Genomic DNA, 22,774 nt, shown 5'->3' with positions numbered 1-22,774 from the left:
CCCAGAGGTGTCCATTTCTCCCCCCACCTCTAGTGACAAGGCTTTGGAGGAAACTTGAGAGGATGGTTCTCTTGAAATGGAGAAGGAGGTTAAGACACATGCTTCCCAACTTTCAAAAGAAACTGTTTGGGATAATTAATCTGCACATCACCAAGATCAAGGGATTGTTTTATATCTGAAGACATATAACTAAGGAAACAATAGTAGGTTTATTGGGTATTTTGTTCCTAAAGAATGATAATTATGTTGAGCATCCAGACACATCCAAAGGTTCTCCCCCAATATTTAGAAATCCTAAAAAAAACCTTGATGCTGGGAAAGACTGAAGGTGGGAGAAGGGGATGACAGGATGACATGGTTGGATGGCATCATGGACTCAATGGACATGAGTTTGGGTAAACTCTGGGAGTTGGTGATGGACAGGGAGGCTTGACTTGCTGCAGTCCATGGGATCGCAAAGAGTCAGACATGACTGAGCGACTGAACTGAACTAACTGAACTGAAGTTGGCCTTGAGGTCTCTTTGCCTGGACTTAGAACAAGGCAGGTCGTGGAATGAAATGGGCTTCCAGCAGGTGCTGGAATGGGCTTCTCTGTCTGCAATTGCTGCCCAGAGAGGAAAGGCTAACTGCACTCACCATTGCTTCATGACACCTTCGGATCAGCACCTAATTTGCTTAGGGTGCAACTGACCTGGCATAGGTGTAATTACTTGCCAGGGACACTGCTTAGCAATGCAGCCACAGCTGGGCCATATGGGGAACCAGGCTCAGCTCCCCTCCAAGTGGCCATAGCCCCACGGCTGTGGCTTACACCCCTGCCCCCAGCAAACCAGAGGAAGGCAGCCCTGACCCAGTTGCTCCCTAGGAGCCACCGGGGTGCCAGGAAGCTCAGAAAGGTCCACCTGGAACTGTTCAGAGAGCAACGAGGAAGACCCTCCTGGGCTGCCGCTCCTGGTGGGTCCCTCCCCAGCTGCAGAGGTGATACTAAAGAGTGAAAGGAGCACTGCTTGGGTTCTGCCCCTCTGTCCTGGGGACCCCTGCTGATCCCCATGGGCACTCCATGCAAGGGCATGGCAGGGTAAGTAGTGGCCAGAGATGCCTGCACCCAAGGGAAGCAGGTTCACGACTGCAGACAGCTAGACCCCAGATAAGGGAGCAAAGCTCCCTCTGAGTCTCCTCAGTTCCTGCTACAGTTTGTACTCTGGTCAGATCAGCAACATCAAGATCCATGGTCCCCACTAAGGAAAGGGAAGACACCTACTTTACCCTTCAACACAGACACACAGACTTTTTGAAAAGGAAATCCTCCAAATGGGAGGAGGGCACCAGCATTTATAGATGGACCTGCCCTGGGTCTCAGATGGGCTGTTCTTCACTATACTCGAGGGGAGTTCACACCTCAGGCCACAAGTTACATCCAGACCCCTGTCTACTCACAAATCAGCCTATCACCTCATAGAGAGGAGAATAATTAAGGAGTCATGGTATTGTGATTAAGCTTCTAAAAGAATCCTATTTAAAGTACATCCTAAAATTGTCACTAGTGAAAGATAGAGTGTCCAGAATGACAGATGCAGCAAGAGTGACCTTGATTCATCATTTGTATTCATTTGCTAGGGCTTCTGAAACAAAGTATCATGCCCTGGGTGGTTGAAAAAACAGAATTTTATTTTCTCACAGTTCTGAAGGCTGGAAGACCAAGATCAAGGTGTCTGCAGGAATGGTTCCTTCTAAAAGTTTGAAGGAAGGATCTGCTCCAGCCTCTCTTGCCTTGGCTTGGAGATGACTGCCTACTCTCCAGGTCTTCACATTAGCTTTTCTCTGTGCATCAGGGCCCGAACTTCCTCTTTTTAGAAGAACACCAGGTATAATGGATTAGGACCCACCCTAATGACCTCATTTTAACTTGATTGCCTCTATAAAGACCCTGTCTTCAAATAAGGTCACATTCAGAGATCCTAGGGTATAGACCTTCAGTACATGAATTTGAGTACACAATTCAACTCATCACGTAATTGTTGATGATGGGGGATGTATAAATTAAATAATTCACTTTACTACTGTTCGAGCTTGTATTTTTTCATAACTGGAGGGAAGGAGCATGGAGGCAGGCAATGCTTCAAACAACTGTCACGTCACCAGGTAAATTCCAAGGAGATAGGACATTCTCCAGCACTCAAAGAAAGTCCTATTAATAAAGGATTTTCATGTGCCTATCCTCACCACTGCTACACACACATACACAGGCTTGCAGCCTTCTCCCACAAACTCAAACAACTGTTTGCGTCCACTCATTCATCCCTATGTGGGCACTCTGTTCCTGAGCCTCACTTACAAGTGCAAAGGCACCTGCGGTTACGAGCCTTTTATGTAATGTTTAGGAATGTCGTTGTGGCAGACAGAGGTGGCTGGTACACCCCAAACCTCCACACTGAGAAGGGGGCAGTCCCCAGCCAGTGAAGGAGACACAGCTTGGCTCAAAGTTGAGTCTCAATCATAAAGACACCTTCAATAATATCACACCCAGGGACTTCCCTGGTGGTGCAGTGGATAAGAATCTGCCTGCCAAGGCAGGGGACATGGGTTTGATCCCTGATCCAGGAAGATCTCATAGGTTCAGAGCAACTAAGTCCATGTACCACAACTACTGAAGCCTGAGCCCCAGAGCCCATGCTTCACACAAGAAGCCACAGAAATGAGCAGCCTGAACACCACAACAAACAGTGAGAAGCCCCCACTTGCCGCAACTAGAGAAAGCCCCGGCAAAGCGATGAAGACCCAGCACAGACAAAAATAAATAAAATGTCACACCCAACACACAAAATCCCCACCAGAGCCAGAGTGTATGGCATACAGGCTGGGTATGGCATAAGTGGTCTGGGGGCAGCAGTGGAGTAGGGGTTGTTCATTGCAATCCAGCCCATATTTCACTCTTCAAGTCACAGGGAACCATCCACCCAGAAGGAGTGCCTTTTCCTAAGTTTTGTATGTGCTCCAACAGCCCTTTCACCCCAAGGCCATGTGCACACTTACACATCTGTGTATGTGTCCACATGCTCAGGTTACATGCTGTGCAAGCCACATCCATATACACCTACTTGTGTATCACATGCAAGGTGCACGGCCATCCTCAGGCACAAAATCCCTTCCTTACCAGACTCACTCCCAGGGGCCCAGGCACAGATCTTTCTGCTTGTCCTTCGCCCAGGCTGAAGGTGATGCCCTCAGCCACCATTCCAGTTCCTGCACCCCACACAGAGGACCTTAGAAGGGTCGGGGTGGACAGGAATCCTGCCTCAAGATCCAGTGATAAGGCAAGTGCCCTCCAAAAGTCACTTCACCTGTCCCCCTTGCCTGGAACCAGGATAAGGCCATTGGTCACACAGTTTCAGCTGGGGGGAGAAGTTAGGCATGATGACACCCTTGGGTGGCCAAGAACATGAGGGTGGTATGGGGGTGGCCTCTGCCTACAGAAAGTCCTAGCTCCCACCTCTCAGACTTCTCTTTGAGCCAAATTGGGAGAGGCTAAGTCAGATCCATGATTTCTAAATAAGGCAGGTCTAGGACCCAACGGGAGTGCAAGGTCCAACATTCTTTCTCCTAAATGCATGTTTACCTGCCTAGGAAGCACAAGAAAAGGTCTTGGGACACCTGACTAACCGCGTCAACGCTGATGAGGCCTGAAATGTTATTTCCCATGGGTTCTCCAGCCTAAAAAGTTCTGGACAGGGGCCTAGGACACCCCGCCTCCCCGGCCAATCCTTAAGTACGATGCTCTGAAGACAAGGAGAAGGTGAGGGGTGAAGGACTGAAGACGATGCCTCAGCCTACACCCTCCCTACAGCCTCACTTTTCAAGCCGGGACAGGGCAGGGTTAAGCCCAGGGCTGGGGGTGGGCAGTTCCGGACGCCTCCCTGCCCCCACCCAGCTTCAGACCAGCTCCTCTCGTTAAGGGGAGAGGGAGGAGGGGCACCCACGTTCTCTGGGGAGCACAGCGAGGCCCCGCGAAGTGACCCCTTTTCTGAATGAAATTGAGCTGCCATTTTCATCTTCTTCCCAAATGTCAGCAGCGTTAGATCAGATTAGGAGCTAATCTCTTGCCAAAATTCATTCCGAACAAGAGAGGTGGCTCTGGGCGGATGGAGGTTTGTTGTTTGTTTCGATATTCCTCCCCACACACCCTCTTTCCCTCCCTGTCACTGGGGTGCGGACGAGGGTAAAGGGGCGAATAGACCTCATGGAGGCCCCGAGGGGCCTAGGGGAGAACCCGAGGAGGATACAGCAGCAAGCCGGGCCGTGAAGGTGGGGCGGGGCGGGGAGGGCCGCCGCCCTGGCCCCGCGCCAGCAGTAGCGCCCTGCCGGAGCGTCTGTTCTCCGAGCGCTCGGATGGCTCCCGGGGTGCGCCCGGGGTCGTCCTTCCCGGCCGCGGAGGAAAGGAGCTGGAGCCAGAGCCGGCAGGGCCCAGGAGACCTGCGCTGAGAGGGCCTGGACGCCTGAGCCGCATCCTAGGTGCGAGACGGACCTCCCTCCCCAAACCCCGCCTCCCCGTCCCAAGCGACACTTCCTCCACCCAACTAGCCTCCCACCCTCTGGCCAGGGAGGTTAAAGGAAAAGGAAAGGCAATTGCAGCCTAAAGAGAACAAGAGGAAACGGAGGAAACAAACGCCCAAACGAACTGGTCAGTACCTTGCAGGAGGCCTCATTTGACAAGTGACCAGAATACAGCCGCTGGCCTGAATGCATAATTACCCCCAAGTGAAAATTCCCCATCTAATTTGATATTTGGTTCTTTGCAGAAGCTATAGCCTTCGTAAATAATATACAAAGTAAGAAACCTAATCCCGCCTGCTAGAATGTTTAATTCATCATTATGCGAGCTAATTGGAAGGTGATTATATGGTAATTGCTCATTAGTGGTGTATATTTATCGCTGTACCTTATGTCAAGGCCATGGGAATTGTGTAGAGTCTGTTCTCTCATTTCAAGGATCAGTTTCAGAAGCAGGAGCGAAGCAGGCAAGATCAAGTTCTTCCTGACGTCAGGGTCCAGCCTAGGGCTGTGGAGACCCGCGCTATATATAGGACCTAGAGCTAGCTGGGGGCAGGGGCGGCCTGGGGCCGGGCTGAGACCAGGAGCCGGGCAGCCAGACCACTGCCGGGCAAAGCAGGTCCTCGCCCGGGAAAGAGGAGAGGCGTGGGTTGGGGGCCCTGGATCATTTTCCAAACGCGACCCCATCCCCATTCCAGGCACCTCCCTGGCGCATCAGGTGTGTCTGGGTCTCTGGGCTTATGGTGGTAGAGGAGACCTTGCCCCTGCGCTCTCTGTAGGACTCTATGGCGGTGTGCAGTAGATGTGGGTTAGAGGGGGGACCAGGGAGGCTTGATTGGTCCACTGGGTGGGAGACAGGGAGAGGGAAGGTCAGGCTTGATTTAGAGCCAGGTAGAATTTGCAGTGGTGGAGACCCGGTCTTCCTCCGCTATCTGATCGCCTAACAGTTGGTCAATTCCCACCTCCTTGGCGGGCAAAAATATATTCTCTCAATCCCTTCACCCCAGTGAAACTGGGTGCAGGCGGGACGATAGTGCCAGCTTGGTGCCTAGAAGGGGGACCCAGAGCCGCTCGATGGTAGGCGGCTAGAGCAGGGCGAAAGAAGCAGGAAGAACGGCTGGGCGTGAGCCCAACTCAGTCCCAAAGCCAGTGCCTGCGCTGGGAACTTAGGAAAGGCAGGAAGGCAGGACTGAAAACCCGAAGGCGCGGAGAAAAGACGTGGAGACTAAGTCTGCATGCAGGTGGAGATGGGAGCAGAGACGAGTCCGTGGGTCTCCAGCAGCTCGGAGGATCCCGCGGGGGCTCTCGGAGACCCTGCCTCCAGCCGAGCATCCTCGCACGTGGGCGTGATCTTTGGCGCGCTCTGGCGCCCCCTCCGAGGAGTGCGACGCGCCTTTGCCCTACGCGGACCCGAGCCCGGAGCGCCAGGCACCCCTACTTGCAGTCCCGGCGAGGCCCTCCCAAGTTCCCCCAACCCCCTGCGGGGCAACAGGCACTAACGAACAAAAGGCCAATTAGACGCCGGGGCTCTGCTGATGAATGGACATTTCGCTTTCAAGCGTGGCACTGCCTCGGGTTTCCCGGAGTCTTGGGTCGCGCCAGGAGAAGCCACCTCCCAGAGCGGGGTCACGGTTGGGGTCAGCGGGTTCTCAAAACTCCCACTTCCCGCTCGCCGAGGGACGGGTTGGGGGACGTGAAGGCGGCGGCCGAGCGGCCGGCGCGGGAGCGGAGCTGCGGACCTGGCGCGCCCGCGGCCCCGCAACTCGGCCTTGGGGCACCGCCGCCCGCCAAACGCGGCAGGCCCCTCTCCCGCCCGGCCTGCCGCTGCCCGGAGGCGGCACCCACGTAAACCAAACGCTGATTGCCAGAATAAGAAAGGCCTGCCTGGAAAAATGCTCAGTTACCAAAAAACCCCCAGCTGTTTGCCAAACTTCGGGGCGAGTGGTGCGCTGCGGACACAACCAAACCCGAGCCTTCTCACTAGACACGCATGTCTAGATCCCGCAACACACAAGTGCCGCCATCACCCGGGACGCCACCCAAACACGGAGAAATGTTCCCGCGAGCCACACACACCGAGGTCATTCCCATCCTCCGAGATCCACAGCTATCGCGGGGCTCACGGCCACTCGACGCTGGCACACGAATCCACCCAAAACTGTGTTTCTACACCTTCCTGTCCGAACTCCATACAATCTGGACGCACAAGGAAAGCTGGCCACCTTGACACACTCAGATCTACACACACAGCACTGGCCTCTCCTGCCTCTTAACTCACGCAGTTAGCACAATTAGCACCTACACACCCTGACTTCACTCCTGGCTCAGACACACAAGCACAACTGTTTTACAGACCTAACTCATACACTCAACCTCTACAAAGTCACAAGCGCAGCCTCCCGCCCTAACTCACGTCCCCACCCTTATTCCGACTTGCAGCTGCCCACAAGCAGGGAGCCCAGCCCAGATCCCCCCAACGGCGGCGCGGGGCCCCGGGCCAGGCCTCCGACCCGCCAGAGTTCCTCCCCACCCCGCCCCAATGGGCCTGCGCGTCCGAGACTTTGTTTCCTGCGACTCGAGGCGGGGACGGGGAGGAGCCGAGGTTTCCAAGGCCGCGCGCAGGCCCGAGCCCCCTTTCTGCCGGGCCCGCTTGGCGCGGCTCTCTGCCTGCCACAATCCGCCCCTAGCACAAAAGTGGCCCGGCAGGTTCCGGGCCGCCGCCAAAGCTCCCGCTCCGGCTGCGCTTGGCTGCCAGAAACAGAGCTGGAGCGAGCCGGGGGTACCGGACACGCAAAACAAGAGGCAGAAGGGGATAACAGTCCGGAGGTCCCAGGCTTTTATCTCATGAGTTTTTGATGCCTTGAACGCAACCACCGCCCTCCCGCCCCAAACCTCTGCTTGCGCCTACCAGGCCCTTTGCCGCCCTGAGGAACTGGACCCCAAATGAGAAACGCGCGCCGAGCTCCTCTGTACCTCGCAGGAAGGAGAATGAGGTTGGGCACCCTTGCCTTGTACATTCCGTTTGACTCTTGGGGAAATATTAACGGAGAACCCATGCCTCTCGGCTCCCTAAACCCACTCAGCTCAGGTGAACGCACACAATTGACAAGAGAGCGGGTCATCGATCAAACGTGTAACCTACATTGCCATCCGGGATAACAGGCAGGACTCAAGGCAACATGCGTGCAGCTCCAGGTGTAGGGAGAAAAGCCGAACCTGACCCTGGATGCCCACTGAGCCCTGCCAGGGTTATCTAGGCCTGGTACCCATGAACCGCGAGGGAGGACACAGACCTGCAGCACACAGCTCCCACGCTCCCCTCCCCAAGGGGCTCCAGCCCAGCAAGCGCGCACTGCGACGGGGACACGGGGACGCAGCCGCACAGCACACGCGCCCCGCACCCTGCCCCGCGCCCCGCGCCCAGATAGTCATCGTGGGATGGCATCTCGCAAATATTTATATTCCTCGGCGCCACGGCAGCCCGCGTCCACATTAGACCCTCTAATCCTGCCACTTTAAATAGATGAATTAATAAAGCAAACGAGCGGCTAATAAGCTGACTGTCCAGCCTTTTTGAGGCGGGGGAAGGACTCGAAAGTGCGCCAAATTTGTTTGCAGTGGATCAAGGCGAGCCGCCTCTGCTTCACTTTCTTTATCTTAATTCCGACTTGAAAAGATATAATTATCTAGTTTGAACAGAGCTGCTATCAAATCCTTCTTTGGGCCGGGAAGGGGGGCGTTGGAGTGGATTGCGGCTCTCTGAGCCGCTCCGTGCAGCCGGAGATAGCGCGTAATGAAGATGTGGAGGCCCGAGATACAAAGGGCATTAACCTCATTAGCATGAAACCTTTTCTTCTTACCATTGTGGGACCCTTTCAGCCGCCTAATCCCCCCTATTTTCAAAGCTTGGTTTGTAATAAAGCTTTTAGTTTTTTTTTTTTTTCAAAGCTAATAGTATTCTCTGATGATTTTATTGCAGTTACACTACATAGGACATTTACCAAAAAAATAATAATAATAAATCTTCATCACGCTCCCCCTTTTCTGGTACTTAAAAAAAAAAAAAGTATATGCTTCTTGCAGAAATAAGCCTTTTGTCAAGATGGGAAATTTTCTTCAGGAAAGGCTAGTCTGAATTTTAACAGGTCTGTGCTCTGTATTTGAGGCGTTCTGGGCTTGAGGAAGTGGGTCGAAGGGAAAGGTAACTTGTTTAAAAGAAAGAGGTGCGGAGGTGCTGCAGCAGGGACTGCGAAGCACAGAAGACAGCTATTGGCCAGAGTCCCACTGTCCAAGTGGCTGGAATCCCCGACTGAGTCCCCAGGATACACAGGGCAGCACCTGTCCCCCTCTCCTGAAGCACACCCCTCTTCTGAATCAGCTCCTTCTGGCCCAGCATCCTCAGAGCCGAGTCTCCGCCAGTCCACCCACACCTTTCCAGGAAGTCTGTGTGGAAATGCCCCTACAAACAGTCAGAGTTCTCCAGAGAAACAGAGAGGGAGAAAGGGGGTGAGAAAGGCAGAGATAAAAGGGGAAAAAAAGAGAGAGAGAGACCAAGAATGAAATCTACTTTAGAAGAGAGGAAGGGAGGGGAAAAAAAAGAAAGAAAAATTTCCATAGTGCCCTATAGTCCCCACACGTGCACAGAATGTCTAATCTTAACTTTTCAAGGCAGGATGTTAACAAAGCTTGTATTTTTGCCCTGCATTGTAACTTGGCCTTATCACAGTGTAAAGGGTGGGGAGATTGTCCTAAATTATGTCCAGGCAGCCCCCCTGGATCCGTGGATTAAGAGATTAAAGGAGACCACTGGGCAAGGCCTCCTCTTTCCCCTTCATATTCCTGGTATGATAATTGCTTAAACTGATTTGCACTTTCACAAAAGCTCGCAGGACGCTTTGTAGCTCGAACAGAACAGACGAGGTTTCTCTATCAATGGAAATAAAACTGATTAATGCAGCCTATCAGGATAAGAAGCAAATGAAGCATGCAAAAACAACCTCGTACCCCCAGAAGGGGGAAGGAGGTGGGGGGAGCTAAGTTTCCTCCAAGACTGGTTACAACTTTTTCTTTACTGTTAAAATTGAGAGTTGAAGGTTTCTCAGAATGCTTGCCTTATAAGGCTGCTGAGGCCCTTGGGCTCATCTCATCACCTTTAGCAGATTGGGGCTGGAGAGAGGAAGTAAAGAAGAGAGGGAGGGAGGAGAGAAGGAAGGAAGAGAAGGAGGAAGAAAAAGAGAGGGAGAAGAGACATATTTCAGGGGTTTGAGGTCAGAAACACATTTTAAAAATACTAGGATTCTGATTCTGCTAAGTGTTTTCCCTAATCCTAGGGGAATATTCTTCAGTGCATAGCTACATGTCTAGTTTTTTTTTTTTTTTTTAATAACTAGAGGTTAAGAGTAGTAAGCATGTTTAACCTGAAATTCAAATTAAACTCCTTCTTTAGGCCGTGCAATGGGCAAAGGTCTGGATGGAAAACTTTTCTTCCATCTCTTTTCTGAAGGACTTAAGTTTTCCTAATCCTCTCCCTTTTCCACCCTCTTCTCTCTTTAAAATGCCCAAGAATCCATCAGTCTGGCCCTTTTGTGGGTGGTGAGCCTGTGCTTCTTGAGCCTAGTTGGGGAAGGACCACACTCAAATTAAAAAGATGCTTTAAAAAAAAAAATCACTTCAATTTCCCAAGACGACTACTCTGAGGGCATATTGATAAATCTTTATTGACAAAATATTGACATTGACATACTTCTTGGAAGTATATAGTGTGTTAGAATTCTAACAAATTAACACAAAACACAAAAATATTTACATTCTGGTATAGAAGACATTAAGGAAGCATTTGTCACTCTCTTTAGTAAGTCTATGATCTTGAAATAGAAACTCAGTGCTTGAAAACTTGCCGCAGTGTCCTTGGCCACACTTAACATCATCCCCGCTAACTACAGTCCTTCAGTTTTTGCAATATATAGATTTAAAGTTTGGAATGGCCTTTACGGCAAATGGTTGAACTCAGCCAATATCTTCAATGACTAAAAGGAGAAGTTTACTTCGTGGTTTTAAGCCTCGGCATGTTAGGAAAGGGAATGTCCAAGAAATAGAATTTAGATTTTTTGTTGTTTCTTTTCCCAGAACAAGTTCTGACTCCTCTTATGGGCACCCTCCCCCTCCACCCCCAGCCCCCCATCCTGTTCCCCATTTCTCTGAAAGAGGACCACTATTGCTGAGCCTACCTCATTTAGCTTTCACAATCACTTTGACATCAGAAGGTATCAAAAAGTGTTTACAGACTGCACGTTTCTTGAAAAAAAAAATCAAAATAAAAACACACAGAACCTGTCTTTAAAAGGAAAAGAAAATTACAATTCATTTTCTGTCTTTAGACACCATTCGCCCAACAACTGCTACATGCAATTCAAGTTTTTGAACAGGTGTGGGATGGGGCTGGATATGGAATCTCGATTATTACTCATTATTTTTAAAGATTGGGGGGAAAAAAACACTTCGAAGGGCAAAATTTAAAAGTCCTGTGCCTGGTTGGGTTTGTTTTTTTTTTTCTTTTATCATCACCATTATCATCATCATTTAAAAAAAAAAATCGGACTGTGATAAACGGAATACCTGCCAATCATCTTGTCTCGCTGGTTTGGCGTTTGACTGACAGCTCCCCTTGTCAGAGCGCCTTCGGCTTTGCCACCTTAGGACCTCTCTCTCTCTCTCTCTTTCTGCCTCACTCACTCACTCAGCTGCCTCTTTAGACAAGGGTAGCGTGTTCATCATGGAGCCTCCCGTCTTCTGCCATCGAGGCGCGGCCTCGGATGAGGACCCTGGTTCTGCCGCCCGTCTACGTCGCGCCGCGGCTCCTCTCTCTGACTCCCTGTCCCCTTCTCCGTGAATGTGTGTGTGCGGTTGTTTTTGTTTTGTAGGGTTTTTTGTTTTCTTTTTTTTTTTTTTTCGTCTTCCCCTCCTCTCCCTGTCTCTGTTTTGCTCTGTGATGTCCGTTTCGGTGGGGTTCTGTCTGTGTTTTTAATCGTCTGAGGTCACATCTATTTCCTCGGGACTCGCCTGCTTTGTGGCGATCCTCCACCGGTTAATATGGTGCGTCCCTTTTTTCTTTTGTTGCGAATCTGAGCCTTCTTCCTCCAGCTTCTGCCTTTTGAACTTCGTCCTGCGGTTCTGAAACCATACTTTTACCTGCAGGAGAGGCAGAGAGGGCGCGTTAGTATTCCTGCACAGCGCCCTCCTACCTCCTCCTCTATTGCCTGGCCAGACCCTGGGCTGAGACTACAAAAGTCCAGTGTCCCGGGCCGCGCATCCTGTTAACCGGCACCCACACCCCGCTACAGCCTTCCCTTGGGGAACAGAGCTCCTGTTGCCGGGCCCGGGGAAGCCTGATCCCGGCCCTTCTGAGCCCTCCTGGTGAAACCTTTCCCCTGGCCCCGCCGGCTCCGCGTGCTCGGTGCCCCTTTTAGCTTCAGCCAACTCAGGACACCCACATCCCCGTTGAGTGCAAAAGCCTGCCAAACATTGGGAAGCCCTTATAAAATAATAAGTAAAGGAAAATTAAAAGGTCCCTGACTCTCTCTACCTAACCAGTGCCGCAAACAGTTGATTCCCGCTGCTGGGCCCAACGTGCTTTCTATTTTCTGCCGGTTTCCGCAGCCACTGTCTAAATATAGTGCCTCCTCTGCAAGGCCTGGGCCCTGGGGTAGGCAGTCAGGATTTGCCTGCGCTTCCTCCTCTGTGCCCAGGACTCTTGCAGGTGAGCAGGAGCGGTTGTGGCAGACAGTCAGGGGTGGGGGTTTAGGGGGAAAACCAGGGGGGACGGTGGGGGTACAGAGCCCTGGGGACTAACCCAGCTGAATCTTTTCAGCTCGGAAAAGAGGCTCTAAAGTGAAAGCTTCCGCAAGACCGTGGGATAGAGGGGAAGTAAAAGGAAAACCGAGAAAGATAAGGGAAGAGCCCCCTCTGTCCTCTTCTTGACCAGCTCCAGGGCAGGCCAGGGCCAAACTCCCACCCCATCGCATCACTTCCCACCAGGGCGGGGCTGGCGGCCTGGCCTCCCCAGAGGGCAGCTAGTAGTCTGGGGAGCACTTATGTGGGACTGGGTTGCACCGGTCCCTGGGGGAGATTGGTGATGGGTCCCTATACACTGACCAGACCAGACAGTGGCACTGCCCAAGCTTCTCAGCAGCGAGGGAGAGGTGAGGAAAATGGTGTTGACTGCACCTTCCACGGCCCCGGGTCTGTCCCCACTCTGCTGGCAGTACCCCCAGGCCCCTGAAGTCCGCTGGGCTTTCTCCTTTGAGTCGGCAGGCCCAGGTCCCGGCTTGCTCTCCCCGAATGCCCCCAGTCCCCCAAAGTGTTCCCATGAAAAAGCTGAGCTGGAACAAGGCTGAGTTTAATTTGCTTTGAGTTTGCTAATTGAGGGGGAGGACGATTCATTTCTCCCCGGCGCTCGCCCAAGGCGCGCGTCGGTGCGCTCGGGGCTTGACACGCACACAAAGACTCCAGGCAGCGTGGGCAGCGAGGCGGACAAAGACCACCGCCGCCTCGGCTATCCAGGAGAAATCAGCCGGGCGCGCCTTGTGCCGGGCCCCGCACCAACCCGCGAGGCCCTCTTCGGTTTTGTCTGGGGGAACGTTTTAAAACAAAAGCCTCGACCTCTTTGCGCCTCCCGGGAAAAGTGTTACAACTTAATCTGCCCGAAAATGTTACTGTTTGCCGGGAACTTTGACCCCGCCCTGCGGCTCCGCGTACAGTGGCGCCTACTGTAGCCCGAAACCACCTCCCCAACCCCGGGGCAGGCCGGAGCCTGGCCCGCCGGGGGACCCTGTTGCGCAGCAAGGGTCTACCCCCTGAGGCAGCCCCTCTCCGCAGCCTCCTGGCTCAGTTTCTCCGATTTAGGGACGCACCCAGGATGCCTGGCTCGATGGCCTGACTCTCCTGTCCCCTCAAGGGGAATAACTGGGAGCTGTCCGTGTGAGCCGTGAGCCTCTGGCAGCACGGACCTCGCTCTTAACCCACTCCCAGCCCTCTCTTCCCAGCCTCGAGCCCCAAACGCTCCTACACCTCTTCCTGGCTCCAGCCGTGCCCGCAGACTCGCACCGAAAGTCTCATCAAAAGTGCAGAGGTGTCTCACCCAGGACCTGCGAGTCCAGCCCGGCCCTACAGAAAAAGCAACTCAGCCGGTCCCCCCCACTCCTCGGAACCTCCAGCGGGTCGGCTCCTACAGTCCGGTGCTGGAGCCCAAGGAAACCAAGAGCCCCTCAAAACTTACACATCTTGAGCCCAGGGCGTGGGAGTAACTCCCGGCCTATTGGCGGAAGGCCCTCTGTCCAGGGATCGGGGATGCGGTGGCCGCGCCGGGGCCCGCTCACCTGAGTTTCCGTGAGGCTGAGGCTGTGCGCCAACTGCTTCCTCTCGGCGCCCACCACGTAGTGATTCTTCTCGAAGGCGTGTTCCAGCCTCAGAAGCTGGGACGGGGAAAAGGCGGTGCGGATCCGCTTCGGCTTTCGGGCCAGGGCGTTGTGCAAAAGGAAGCTCTCCGGGCTTGCGTCGTTCCCTGCGGGGAACACAGCAGAAGTCCTGTTAGAGGTGGCCGTCCTAACCCGGGCCGCGCGCTTCTCCGGAGCCGGGCTGACCTGGCAGCGAGCTCAAGGCCTTCGCGGACGTACCCGGTGCGGCTTGGCCCAGAGGGGGCCGGGCCCCTCCAGACGCGCGAAGGGAGCGCCGGTCCAGCCGCCTGGCCCTGTCCGCTGGGCCCGGACCTGAGCGGCTGCCACCCAGCAGTTGTCCTAGGCGGGCTTTGCAGACCCCCGGGCGCCGCGGGCCTCACCACCTCCGCGCCGGGCACCCGGGGATCGAGGAGGGGGCAGCAAGGCCGGATCCGGGGATTGGCGCCCTGGACCCAAAGAAACGGCTTTCTTTTTTTTCTCATCTCGGAGAAAAGTTTGCCCCCGGGGATGAGGGGCGGAGAGGTGATGAGCCGCTATCTAAAGTTTTCTCCGGTACGTATTTTCAAAGTCTTTATCCTCCGGAAAAGCGCAGAGGCCGGGCGTGTTGTTGCAGCCCGGGCTTCAGAGAAATCTCTCCGGCGGGTGCGCAGGGTTTCTGCTGCCGCTGCCTCCCCGAGGTCCCGGCTTCCCCGCTGCCCTGCTCCGGAGAACTAGGAGACGCGAGCGAAGGCATCGTAAGCCGGGGGGGTACGGAGCCGCGGGCACCTTTTAGGACTGTTCGCGGCCCCCGAAGATCCCAGCTACTCCGAGTCTGGTGTGAGGACCAAGACCGTGGCTGCTGGAAAATGAGGAAAGGGAGCCCTAAACTTTGCAAGCAGAGCCAGTTTCAGGTCCACTCACTGGGGTGGGAAATCGATTCACCAAAAACCCAAAGAAAAACAAACCGACAGTTCGGGGGGATGGAGGCAAATTCGGTCTGGGAATAAGGGTAAAACGTTGTTTTTGTTTGGTTTGGTTTTTGAAATTAAGGAAGGGGGGGGCGTCTACCCGACTTTAGGCGCTGGCAGGAATGCAAAGGGTTAACAAATGGACAAGCCGCCGAGTATTGATCGGCTGCCTCCGGAGGTAGGTCTTTTCCCCGCTCGGATCGCCAAACTAATTACTTGTCCCGTTTACCGGAGTTTTAACTTTCCTCCTACCCTCCACCCAGAGAAAAAAAAAATCCAAAAAAAAACAGCAAGAAAGGAAAACACCCAAACAGATTTCCTCTAGCCCATCTTCCGACCCGGTTCATTTCTTTTAAAAGAAAAACAAAAACAAAAATCAGTCCGAACCTGCTTTCCCGCCGTGGCGGCTCGGCTCCGGAATTGAACAGGTCACCGCGAGAGTGCCGAGCCTCGGAGAGGTTCCTACCCGCGCGGGTTCCCGCCCCTCCCCAGCCTCCGAAATAAGCAGGATCAAACAACCCCCCCAGACTTTGCTCCGGGGGCGTAAGGGTCTCTTCGCTGCCAGAAGAGGGTCAGAGACCGAGACGTCGCAGGTCTAGGAGACAGGGGCGCGGAGTGGGTGGCGAACACGTAGTGGAAGGCGAACCTGGGGCCGGCCCTTGCCTGCGCCCCTCGGAGCCAGGGCGGCGAGAGCATAGCCCAGGAGACGGAGAGCCTGGGCACCCCGCGGGCCATGGATTCCTCGGTGGCCAGCACTCGGAGCAGGCTAAGACAGCCCGCCTTGAGAGCATTCGGAGGCAACTCCTCTGCGTCCCTCCTTAAAGGGTCAAGCGGCCGCAGGCCAGCCCCCAAACTGGCCGCAGCTCGGAGACTGGGGACCAACACCAAGCCCGACTCCTCGCCGCCCAGTTTCCAGACGCAGCGAGCGGGCGGTCGAGCCGGAAAAACCTCCATCCAGGCCTCGCCGGGCGCCCACCCGGAGCAGGCCGAGGGCAGCGTAGGATGCGGCGCTCCGCGGCCCCGCGACGTGGCACGTACCTTGGAAGCGGTGGCCCAGATATCGATAGCGATGGATGAGCCAGGGGTAGAAGGTGGACGGGTCCCGCTGCTGCGAGGCGAAGAGGGGGTGTGGCGAGTGCGAGGAGGGCAGGGGGTGGGCGGCCAAGGCGTGCGGCGGCGGCACCGGGTGCACTGGCACGGCCGGGTTGGGCGGGTGCGAGACCGCCTCGGCGAACACCAAGTCCGGGTTGGAGTAGACGCCCCTGCCGGCGGCAGCGGCGGCGGCGGCCGAGTGGAAGCCGTTGAGGAACGGGTTTATGGGGCTGGAGTTGGCGTAGCTGAGCGCCGCGGGACGGATGGGATCCTCGGAGCGCGAGGCGGGCAGGGGACTGTCCTTGGCCACCAGCGACTCGATGGTGAAGCAGCGCTTGGGCGCCGGCTGGAACATGCTGCGCCAAGGAGCGGGCGCCCGGGGCTCCCGGCTCCCGGCGACCGCGGCGCGCTGCCTCCGCCGCCCGCTGCCCGCTGCCCGCGGCGAGAACGGACGAGAATTGGGGACTTGTTGGGTGGGGGTGGGGGTGGGGGGAGGAAAGGGAGGAAGAAAGGAAAGGAAAGGAAAAAGGAAAGGAGGGGGGAGGGGGAGGGAGAGGCAACGCCGAGGATCCCGAGAATCTTGCACCAAACGCGCCCAACCTGGAGAGAGGGGGAGAAATCCTTCCAGAAGAATTTGCAGGCGTGGATTGGGGTAATTTTTTTTTTTTTTTTTTTTTGGCGAGATGGCGTGGGGGGGGGGGTCGAAGTTAGAGGCGGAGTGGGGGGGGTAGTTTCTCGGGGGAGGCAAAAAAAAGTTTTCTCTCTTCTGCAAAAGGCGGGCAGGGCGCCCTAAGTCCAAGGACAATCCATGGAAGTGTTCGCTTCTTCACAAGTTGTGCAAACGATTTGTTAGTTCATGAGCCTAATTAGTGCGGGGATCACATAAACAGCTTCCTCCGAAGCCTGGTAAATGGCTTGATGATTGGTCGCTATTACTCGCCCTGAGGTGGAAGGGGGGAGACTCTTTAAAGTGCGTCAGAGGGAGGCGAGCGCCTGGGAACCCGGAGGCCTGGATCCGGGCCGAGAGTGGAACGGAGTCGCCGCCGTTGCCGCGGCAGTGCCTCCTGCGCCCGCCGGGCCGCCCGGCCTCTCGGCGCCGTCGCCCCGCGCCCCCAGCTCACTCGCTCCCGCGGCGCCGCAGCGGCTTCTTCTCCTCCTCTTTCGCCTCCTCCTCTTCCTTCGCTTTTTCTCCTCCTCCTCCTCTTCCTCCTTCTCCTCCTCCAGTTCTCCCTCCTCCTCTTTCCCCACCTCCTCCCCCTCGGCCACCGCCTCCTCTCCACCACCATCACTCCCTCCGGGGCACCCCGGTCTCTGCAGAGCCCCCGGTCGGCGCCGTCTCCTCTGTGGCCCCCTGGATTCCCCAGCCTGCCGAGCCCGGGCTTGGGGGTACAGACGGACGCGCGGACACTACAGATTCCTCGCGCCCAGCGCTTCCGCGCTGCTGCCGTCCGCAGCCCCGCGTCTGGGGAGCTGGAATCGCCACGGGAGCCCTCGAGGGTAAGCAGGCAAGGGTGGGTTCCCGGCGAGGGTTAACGGAGCTGTTCGGTCAGCTATACTCCCGGCGATTTCCTAGGTGAGGAGGGAGCCTGGCGTGAAGGGGTGCTAGGTGGTCCAACCGCGCGTAGCCTCGAGGTCTCAGGGTGGCTGATCTGTCCATCCTTGACGCGGCTCGTTCTTTTCCAAGTTGAGACCGGAGTGGATGACCCTGCGGGGACGGTGGGCGCTTCCAACTTCCCCACAGGGTCTCGATTTTCCTTTCCGGGAAGGGGCTCATCTCCTTCCCCCAAAAGCTCCTTCTGCAATATCTGGGACTAGGGGTCCAAGGTCAAGGGAGAGGCTGATGTGCTGTTACTATTACCATTAGGTTGTCGTTATTATTTTTGTCAGTGTTGTTGTCATTATTATTATTTATTGTCACTATTTCTATTATTATTCTGCCATCTGTCGTCCCAGGGGCGGGTTGCTGTGCAAACCCCGGGCTTACAATTAGGGAGTGCAGATCGTTTCTCCAGTCCCAGGCCGTGTCCGCATTTTCGAGCTTGCCTTCGGTTTTGGGATGATTTTAGGGCCGAGTTCCCTCGTCCCCATTGGCTCACGCAGCAGCATAATTATGATCACATCCCCCAGGCTGCTGGCGCTGCTCTCTGTTTATTGGTGGTTAAAGATCTATTATCTATTCATCAGCCGCCTCTTTTTCTCTCTCTCTTTTTTTTCTTTTTGCCAATTACATTCTTCTAAAGTGAAGTACCAGCAGGTATTTTGCACGTTTACAATTAATGATTTTAAAAAAAAACTGGCATCCTTTAAATCTCTTACTTGGCGGCCCATGTCATTTTGCTTAAGGACGAAGAAATGCCTGTGTTTGGTGATGAGGTTGCCGTGAGACTGAAAAAATGTCGATTGGGAGGGGGAGAAAAGGGAAGTCCTGTAAGTCAGGCTGCACCGCCCCTAGATTCATCAGTCGTAAGTCCCCAGGTCTGGGAACATGTTCCCCTGTGTTGCCAGCTATCTGTTCCCTGCCCTGGGGTCACCCCTGATCCTCTGTGGATTCATCTACTGTGTATGTATGTTCATGTCAATTTCTCTTTATTCCAGGCATAGTCTGTATTGGGGGTGCAGTGAGAGGAGGGTCCAAAAACCCCTTTTGGAAAACACTCTAGGCGAGAGAGGGGTTAGGAGTGTGTTTTCTGGGGTTGTCCGGGCACCTGGCCTTAGGGAGGACCCAGCAGAGATCATGATGCTGCTTCCTCCCAACCTTCCCAGGGCATATACATACACATATTCACACACGAGACAGTCTTGGGCCTCAGCTTTGTGTTCATGTCCCAAGAAGCCTGCCCCTGCCTCAGACTTCAGCTCTCTTATGCCAGTTATGGGCAAGGCTCTCGGCTGGGTTTTCACTCTTAGCAGTTTCTCTCCACCTTGCTTTGTGGCATCCCCCCATCCTTTCCTACAAGCCCAAGGAAACAGGGTGCTTGATCCAGCCTTTTGGGATGGGGTGTATTTTGAATACTATCTCCCTGGGTCCTAAACCACAGACCACCAAAAATATCATCTCCAGTTCAGAAAACCTTCCTTCACTTAGGCTGTAGGGACACAAGCCCCATTGTGCCCAGGCCAACAGAGAGCCTGAAGCCACAAGGAAAACTGGAAGTTTTTGGGCTGCACTAGCCAGCCAGTCTGGGGTAGAAGTAGAGGTCAGCCTTCTGTTCCCAGAAAGAAGCACCCAGTTTAGGTGGGTTGTAGATCCCCAATCCTGGAGTCGATGGGAGAGGACCCCATTCTGCACAGAAACATCTCCAGGAGGGCTGGAGGTTCAGATTCGCCTGCAGACCAGACCTGTCAAACTCGGCCTTAGGCTCCAAATGGAAACTGGGGGTACTAAAAGCCCCACCCTGTCTGCAGGCGGGGAACGGCCATTCGTAGCACAGTCAATATTAGTGATCTTAGCTGAGGGGAATAGCAGGACACGATCTTGAAGGCCAAGGGCCTCCACTCAATGTCTGGGCAGAGGGGTGAAGCCATCTCTCCTAAACTCTCAGGCTAAGCACTCAAGTGTTACCGCTACCACCTTAAACGCTTTCCCCTGCTTTGGTCAAGATGTGTCCAGAAAGTGTCCTAACGAAGTGAGTTGTCTGGAGCCCAGACCCCCAGCCTCCCTCCCAAAGTAGGATCAGGGCAGAGGGCCCAGGCTTCTCCCAGCCTACAACAAGAAACAGGCCACCGGCCTCATGCAAACTGCCCTGAAGGGGTCTGGCTTTACCCCCAGAGGGATCTAGTTATCGGCAGGTGGGTGAGGCTGAGAGAATCTCCTGTCGGCCTTCTTGGCAGCAGCAGGACAAGCCAGTTCCTCTGCCCCTGTTTCCTGCTGGCCCCATGCCTTTCCTGGGCCCCCGTGAGGACGAAGCGGGTTTCCAGTGAGTGAGGGGCCTCACTCGGAAGTCCTGGAAGGGGAAAGTGATCTATGCTAATTCATGCACCAGGACCGGGAAGCTTGGAAGAGATGGCGCTGCCAGCCTCGACGTGCAGGGGAATTAACTAGGAGAGTAACTCATTAACCAGGCTGGCAGTGGAGGCGCATCAAGTCGCTGGGCACCCTAGTCTGTCTGGACCCGGAGCCTAAGCTGCCCCTAGACTCCGTTCCCTGGACCCAGAGGCTGCTGTTCTCTTTACGTGTGGCTTCCCCAGCCTTGCCGAATTTGGCCTCTCTTTGTTCGTCACCCTTTCTGGAAGGGTGGGTGTTGGCCTAAGTACTGGTGCGAGCAGTGGAGAGTGTTGGGGGGCGGGGGAGGTGGGGATTTCGGAGGCTTTTCCCTTCCACACCCCCAGCCGCTGAGGGTTGAGCTCAGTAGATTTAGGAGGCTACACTGTGCAGGTAGCTGATCTGGCAGGCACATGATGAAAGTTCAAGTCACTGGTCTGTCACTTACTAACTGAGCGATCTTAGGCAACACCACCACCTCTCCCCGACTCCATTTTGTCATCTGTTAAAATCATGGCCAATGCTGCCTGCAAGGCCATAGAGGGAGTGATAGAACCCCTCTACCTCCTGATCATGGCAGGCAGTTATACATCTGTGTGTGTGTTTTAAAAACTCAGAATTGTGCACAACAAAGGATGAGTTTTACTGTATGTAAGTTACACCTTAGTAAACCTGCCCCCACCCCCGAACCTCCCAAAGCCAGACCTGGATGATCTTAGGCAAAGTTACCTAACCTCTCAGTGCCTGTTACATCTTGGCTCTTGAGATTGCTCAGTGATAAACCTAGCTGATTGTTCAAGATAAGCCCAGCAAAGTGCTTAGTGTCTAGCATGTAATGAATGAGCTGTAATAAAGGTAGTCCCTGTCTTTGATATTGCTGTTATCAAAGCAAGGTTCCCCTCCAAGGCTTCTCACTGGGCTTCAAGACTGAACAATAAAGTTGTACAAACATAAGCTACTGCTCACCTCATGCTCCTGACATGTTCTCCTCCACCTTCTCCTAAAGGCCAGGGACTTCTTTAAGGGGACTCTGGGGGTGAGAGAGGCTTGCGTTTTTGGCTAGGGAGACATCAAAGGGCAGCGATTTCTGGTCCTCTCTCCCATACCATCTGCTCTGAGTTTCCCAGCAGACCCCCTACCTTTGGAGGAGCAAACAGCAGTGCTTTTCCCTCCCCAGGCTCCTGCCAGGCCTGTTTGACAACTGGGGTGGATGCATAGCTTCCTGCAACCCAGGATGGACGCCAGGTGCTGCCTGGGCCACTACCTGTTTGACCTTCACCTTCTTGAGCCTTGGTTTTCTTTCTGAAAAGGAAATATAGGATTATTATTATTAGTTGTTTGAGAGGAGTAAGTGAGCTAATGCTTGGCACAGTTGTTTTTGTTCAGTTGCTAAGTCCTGTCCGACTCTTTGCGACCCCATGGACTGCATCACTCCAGGCTTCTCTGTCCATCACCATCTCCCTGAGTTTACTCAAACTCATGTCCATTGAGTCAGTGTCCATTGAGTCAGTGATGCCATCCAACCATCTCATCCTCTGTCGCCCCCTTCTCCTCTTGCCCTCAATTGTCCCCAGCATCGGGGTCTTTTTTTTTTTTTTTTACCGTTTATCAAATGTTAATGTCAGGCGATGGCTTTGTACCTGCGGCACTCCGCTAAACGTGGCAGTTAGGAGCCTCCAGGTGAGCGGTACCAGCTGTACCATGAGGCTGCACTGTGGGCCCGCCTAGCAGCGCGGGAAGCGCGGATGTCGATAGAGGGGAAGCCGCTTCCTGGGACCAAGGCATGAGAAAGGTGTCCGGGATGGCTTGAGAAAGGTGTCCGGGATGGGGAGATCCTTGGGACCCGGCTAAGAATTCCTTCAACCTACTGTGATTCCCAGCCACCCGGCCTCTCCAAATGCGTAGGACGGCGGTGGGACAACGAAGAAAACAATTAATATCCTAGAAACATTTCTTAAAATTGTTACTACGGCAAATCCCTTTCTGCTGTCCTCCCTCGAGGCCGTTCGCTGGGCTGGCGCAGCGGCCTGGGGCGGGTATCCGCGTGCGCGCAGCGGCGCCTAGTGGCGAGGGCCGGGCGCTAGTCGCATCCCCGCCGGCGGCTGAGCCCCTGTGTGCCCCACTGCCAAGATTTTTCCCGCGACCGCAGCCTGAGCCGGGAGAGAACGTCAAAGTTGGCTCAGAGAAAGAGAGGGCAGCTTGGAAATCCGTCTCTCCTCCCTCCATCAGCTCGCGGCTTCAAAGTTCACCACCCACGCTTGAATTCCAGCTTCACCCCAGTGGGGCTTCTTTCGGAAGGGTGCAAAGAAGAAGAGCGAGCGGGTAGTGCTCCAGAAAGGACGGCGAGGCCCCGATCACCTGTTGTCGGGGCGATACCAAGCAGATGAGACCACGATTTCATGCGTCAGGTCCTCTCTCCTGCGGCCTGACCACGGTGGCTCAGAATGGGCCCATGCAAACTTGCGCTGCCTGGCCTGGGGTAGAGTCGAGAGGGCTTTCCCGTGCGGTTCTCTCCCGTGGGGGTCTCGCGTGCGGCTCTCCTAACTTCACGCCCCCTCGCGTCCGGCCGAGAACGCCCCAGACAAGGGTCCCGATGGTTATTGCTGGGGTAGTGGTTGATCACCCAGTCGGATAGGGCGGCCGTGGTGACTGGCCGCTTTCTCTGAGAGCCCTTATCTGTCCCAGGGCAAGTCGGCTCCTCCAAGAGATGAAGTCGTGGAATCCGAGCGGGGTTCGTTGGAAACCGGTGTGT

The 22,774-nt window shown here is 54.7% G+C and overlaps 1 protein-coding gene and 1 long non-coding RNA gene across 3 annotated transcripts in view; one reads left to right on the top strand and one right to left on the bottom strand.

Moving 5' to 3' along the window:
• Positions 1 to 10,240: 10,240 nt before the first annotated feature.
• Positions 10,241 to 16,970, bottom strand: EMX2 (empty spiracles homeobox 2). 2 transcript variants are annotated; one of them, XM_061403614.1, is made up of 3 exons: positions 15,987 to 16,970; positions 13,924 to 14,108; positions 10,241 to 11,737 (listed from the first exon to the last, which is right to left on the bottom strand). In XM_061403614.1, the coding sequence occupies exons 1-3, from the start codon at positions 16,393 to 16,395 to the stop codon at positions 11,570 to 11,572; spliced, it is 762 nt and encodes a 253-aa protein (XP_061259598.1). In that variant the 5' UTR covers positions 16,396 to 16,970; the 3' UTR covers positions 10,241 to 11,569. The 2 variants fall into 2 exon arrangements, with proteins under 2 accessions (XP_061259598.1, XP_061259599.1); XM_061403615.1 differs by lacking the exon at positions 13,924 to 14,108 and having other exon boundaries at positions 11,634 to 11,737; positions 15,987 to 16,907.
• Positions 16,971 to 21,315: 4,345 nt separating this feature from the next.
• LOC133239459 (uncharacterized) overlaps positions 21,316 to 22,774 on the top strand; it is a 94,486-nt gene continuing 93,027 nt past the window's right edge. Inside the window, exon 1 of the long non-coding RNA XR_009733839.1 lies at positions 21,316 to 22,768. This is a non-coding gene — a long non-coding RNA (uncharacterized LOC133239459). The remainder of the gene's footprint in view (positions 22,769 to 22,774) is intronic.

This window comes from Bos javanicus, chromosome 26 (genome assembly GCF_032452875.1).
Source record: "Bos javanicus breed banteng chromosome 26, ARS-OSU_banteng_1.0, whole genome shotgun sequence".
Taxonomy (NCBI): domain Eukaryota; kingdom Metazoa; phylum Chordata; class Mammalia; order Artiodactyla; family Bovidae; genus Bos; species Bos javanicus.
Note: the sequence above shows the minus strand (reverse complement) of the source record. Positions and strands in the feature narration are given on the sequence as shown.

Excerpts from the sequence above, each read along its gene's own strand:
- EMX2 (XM_061403614.1), bottom strand. The coding sequence starts at position 16,395 with ATGTTCCAGCCGGCGCCCAAGCGCTGCTTCACCATCGAGTCGCTGGTG. Across the intron at positions 14,109-15,986 it reads TCTGGGCCACCGCTTCCAAG|GGAACGACGCAAGCCCGGAG; the intron begins GTACGTGCCACG and ends TGTTCCCCGCAG. Across the intron at positions 11,738-13,923 it reads TCAGCCTCACGGAAACTCAG|GTAAAAGTATGGTTTCAGAA; the intron begins GTGAGCGGGCCC and ends CCTCTCCTGCAG.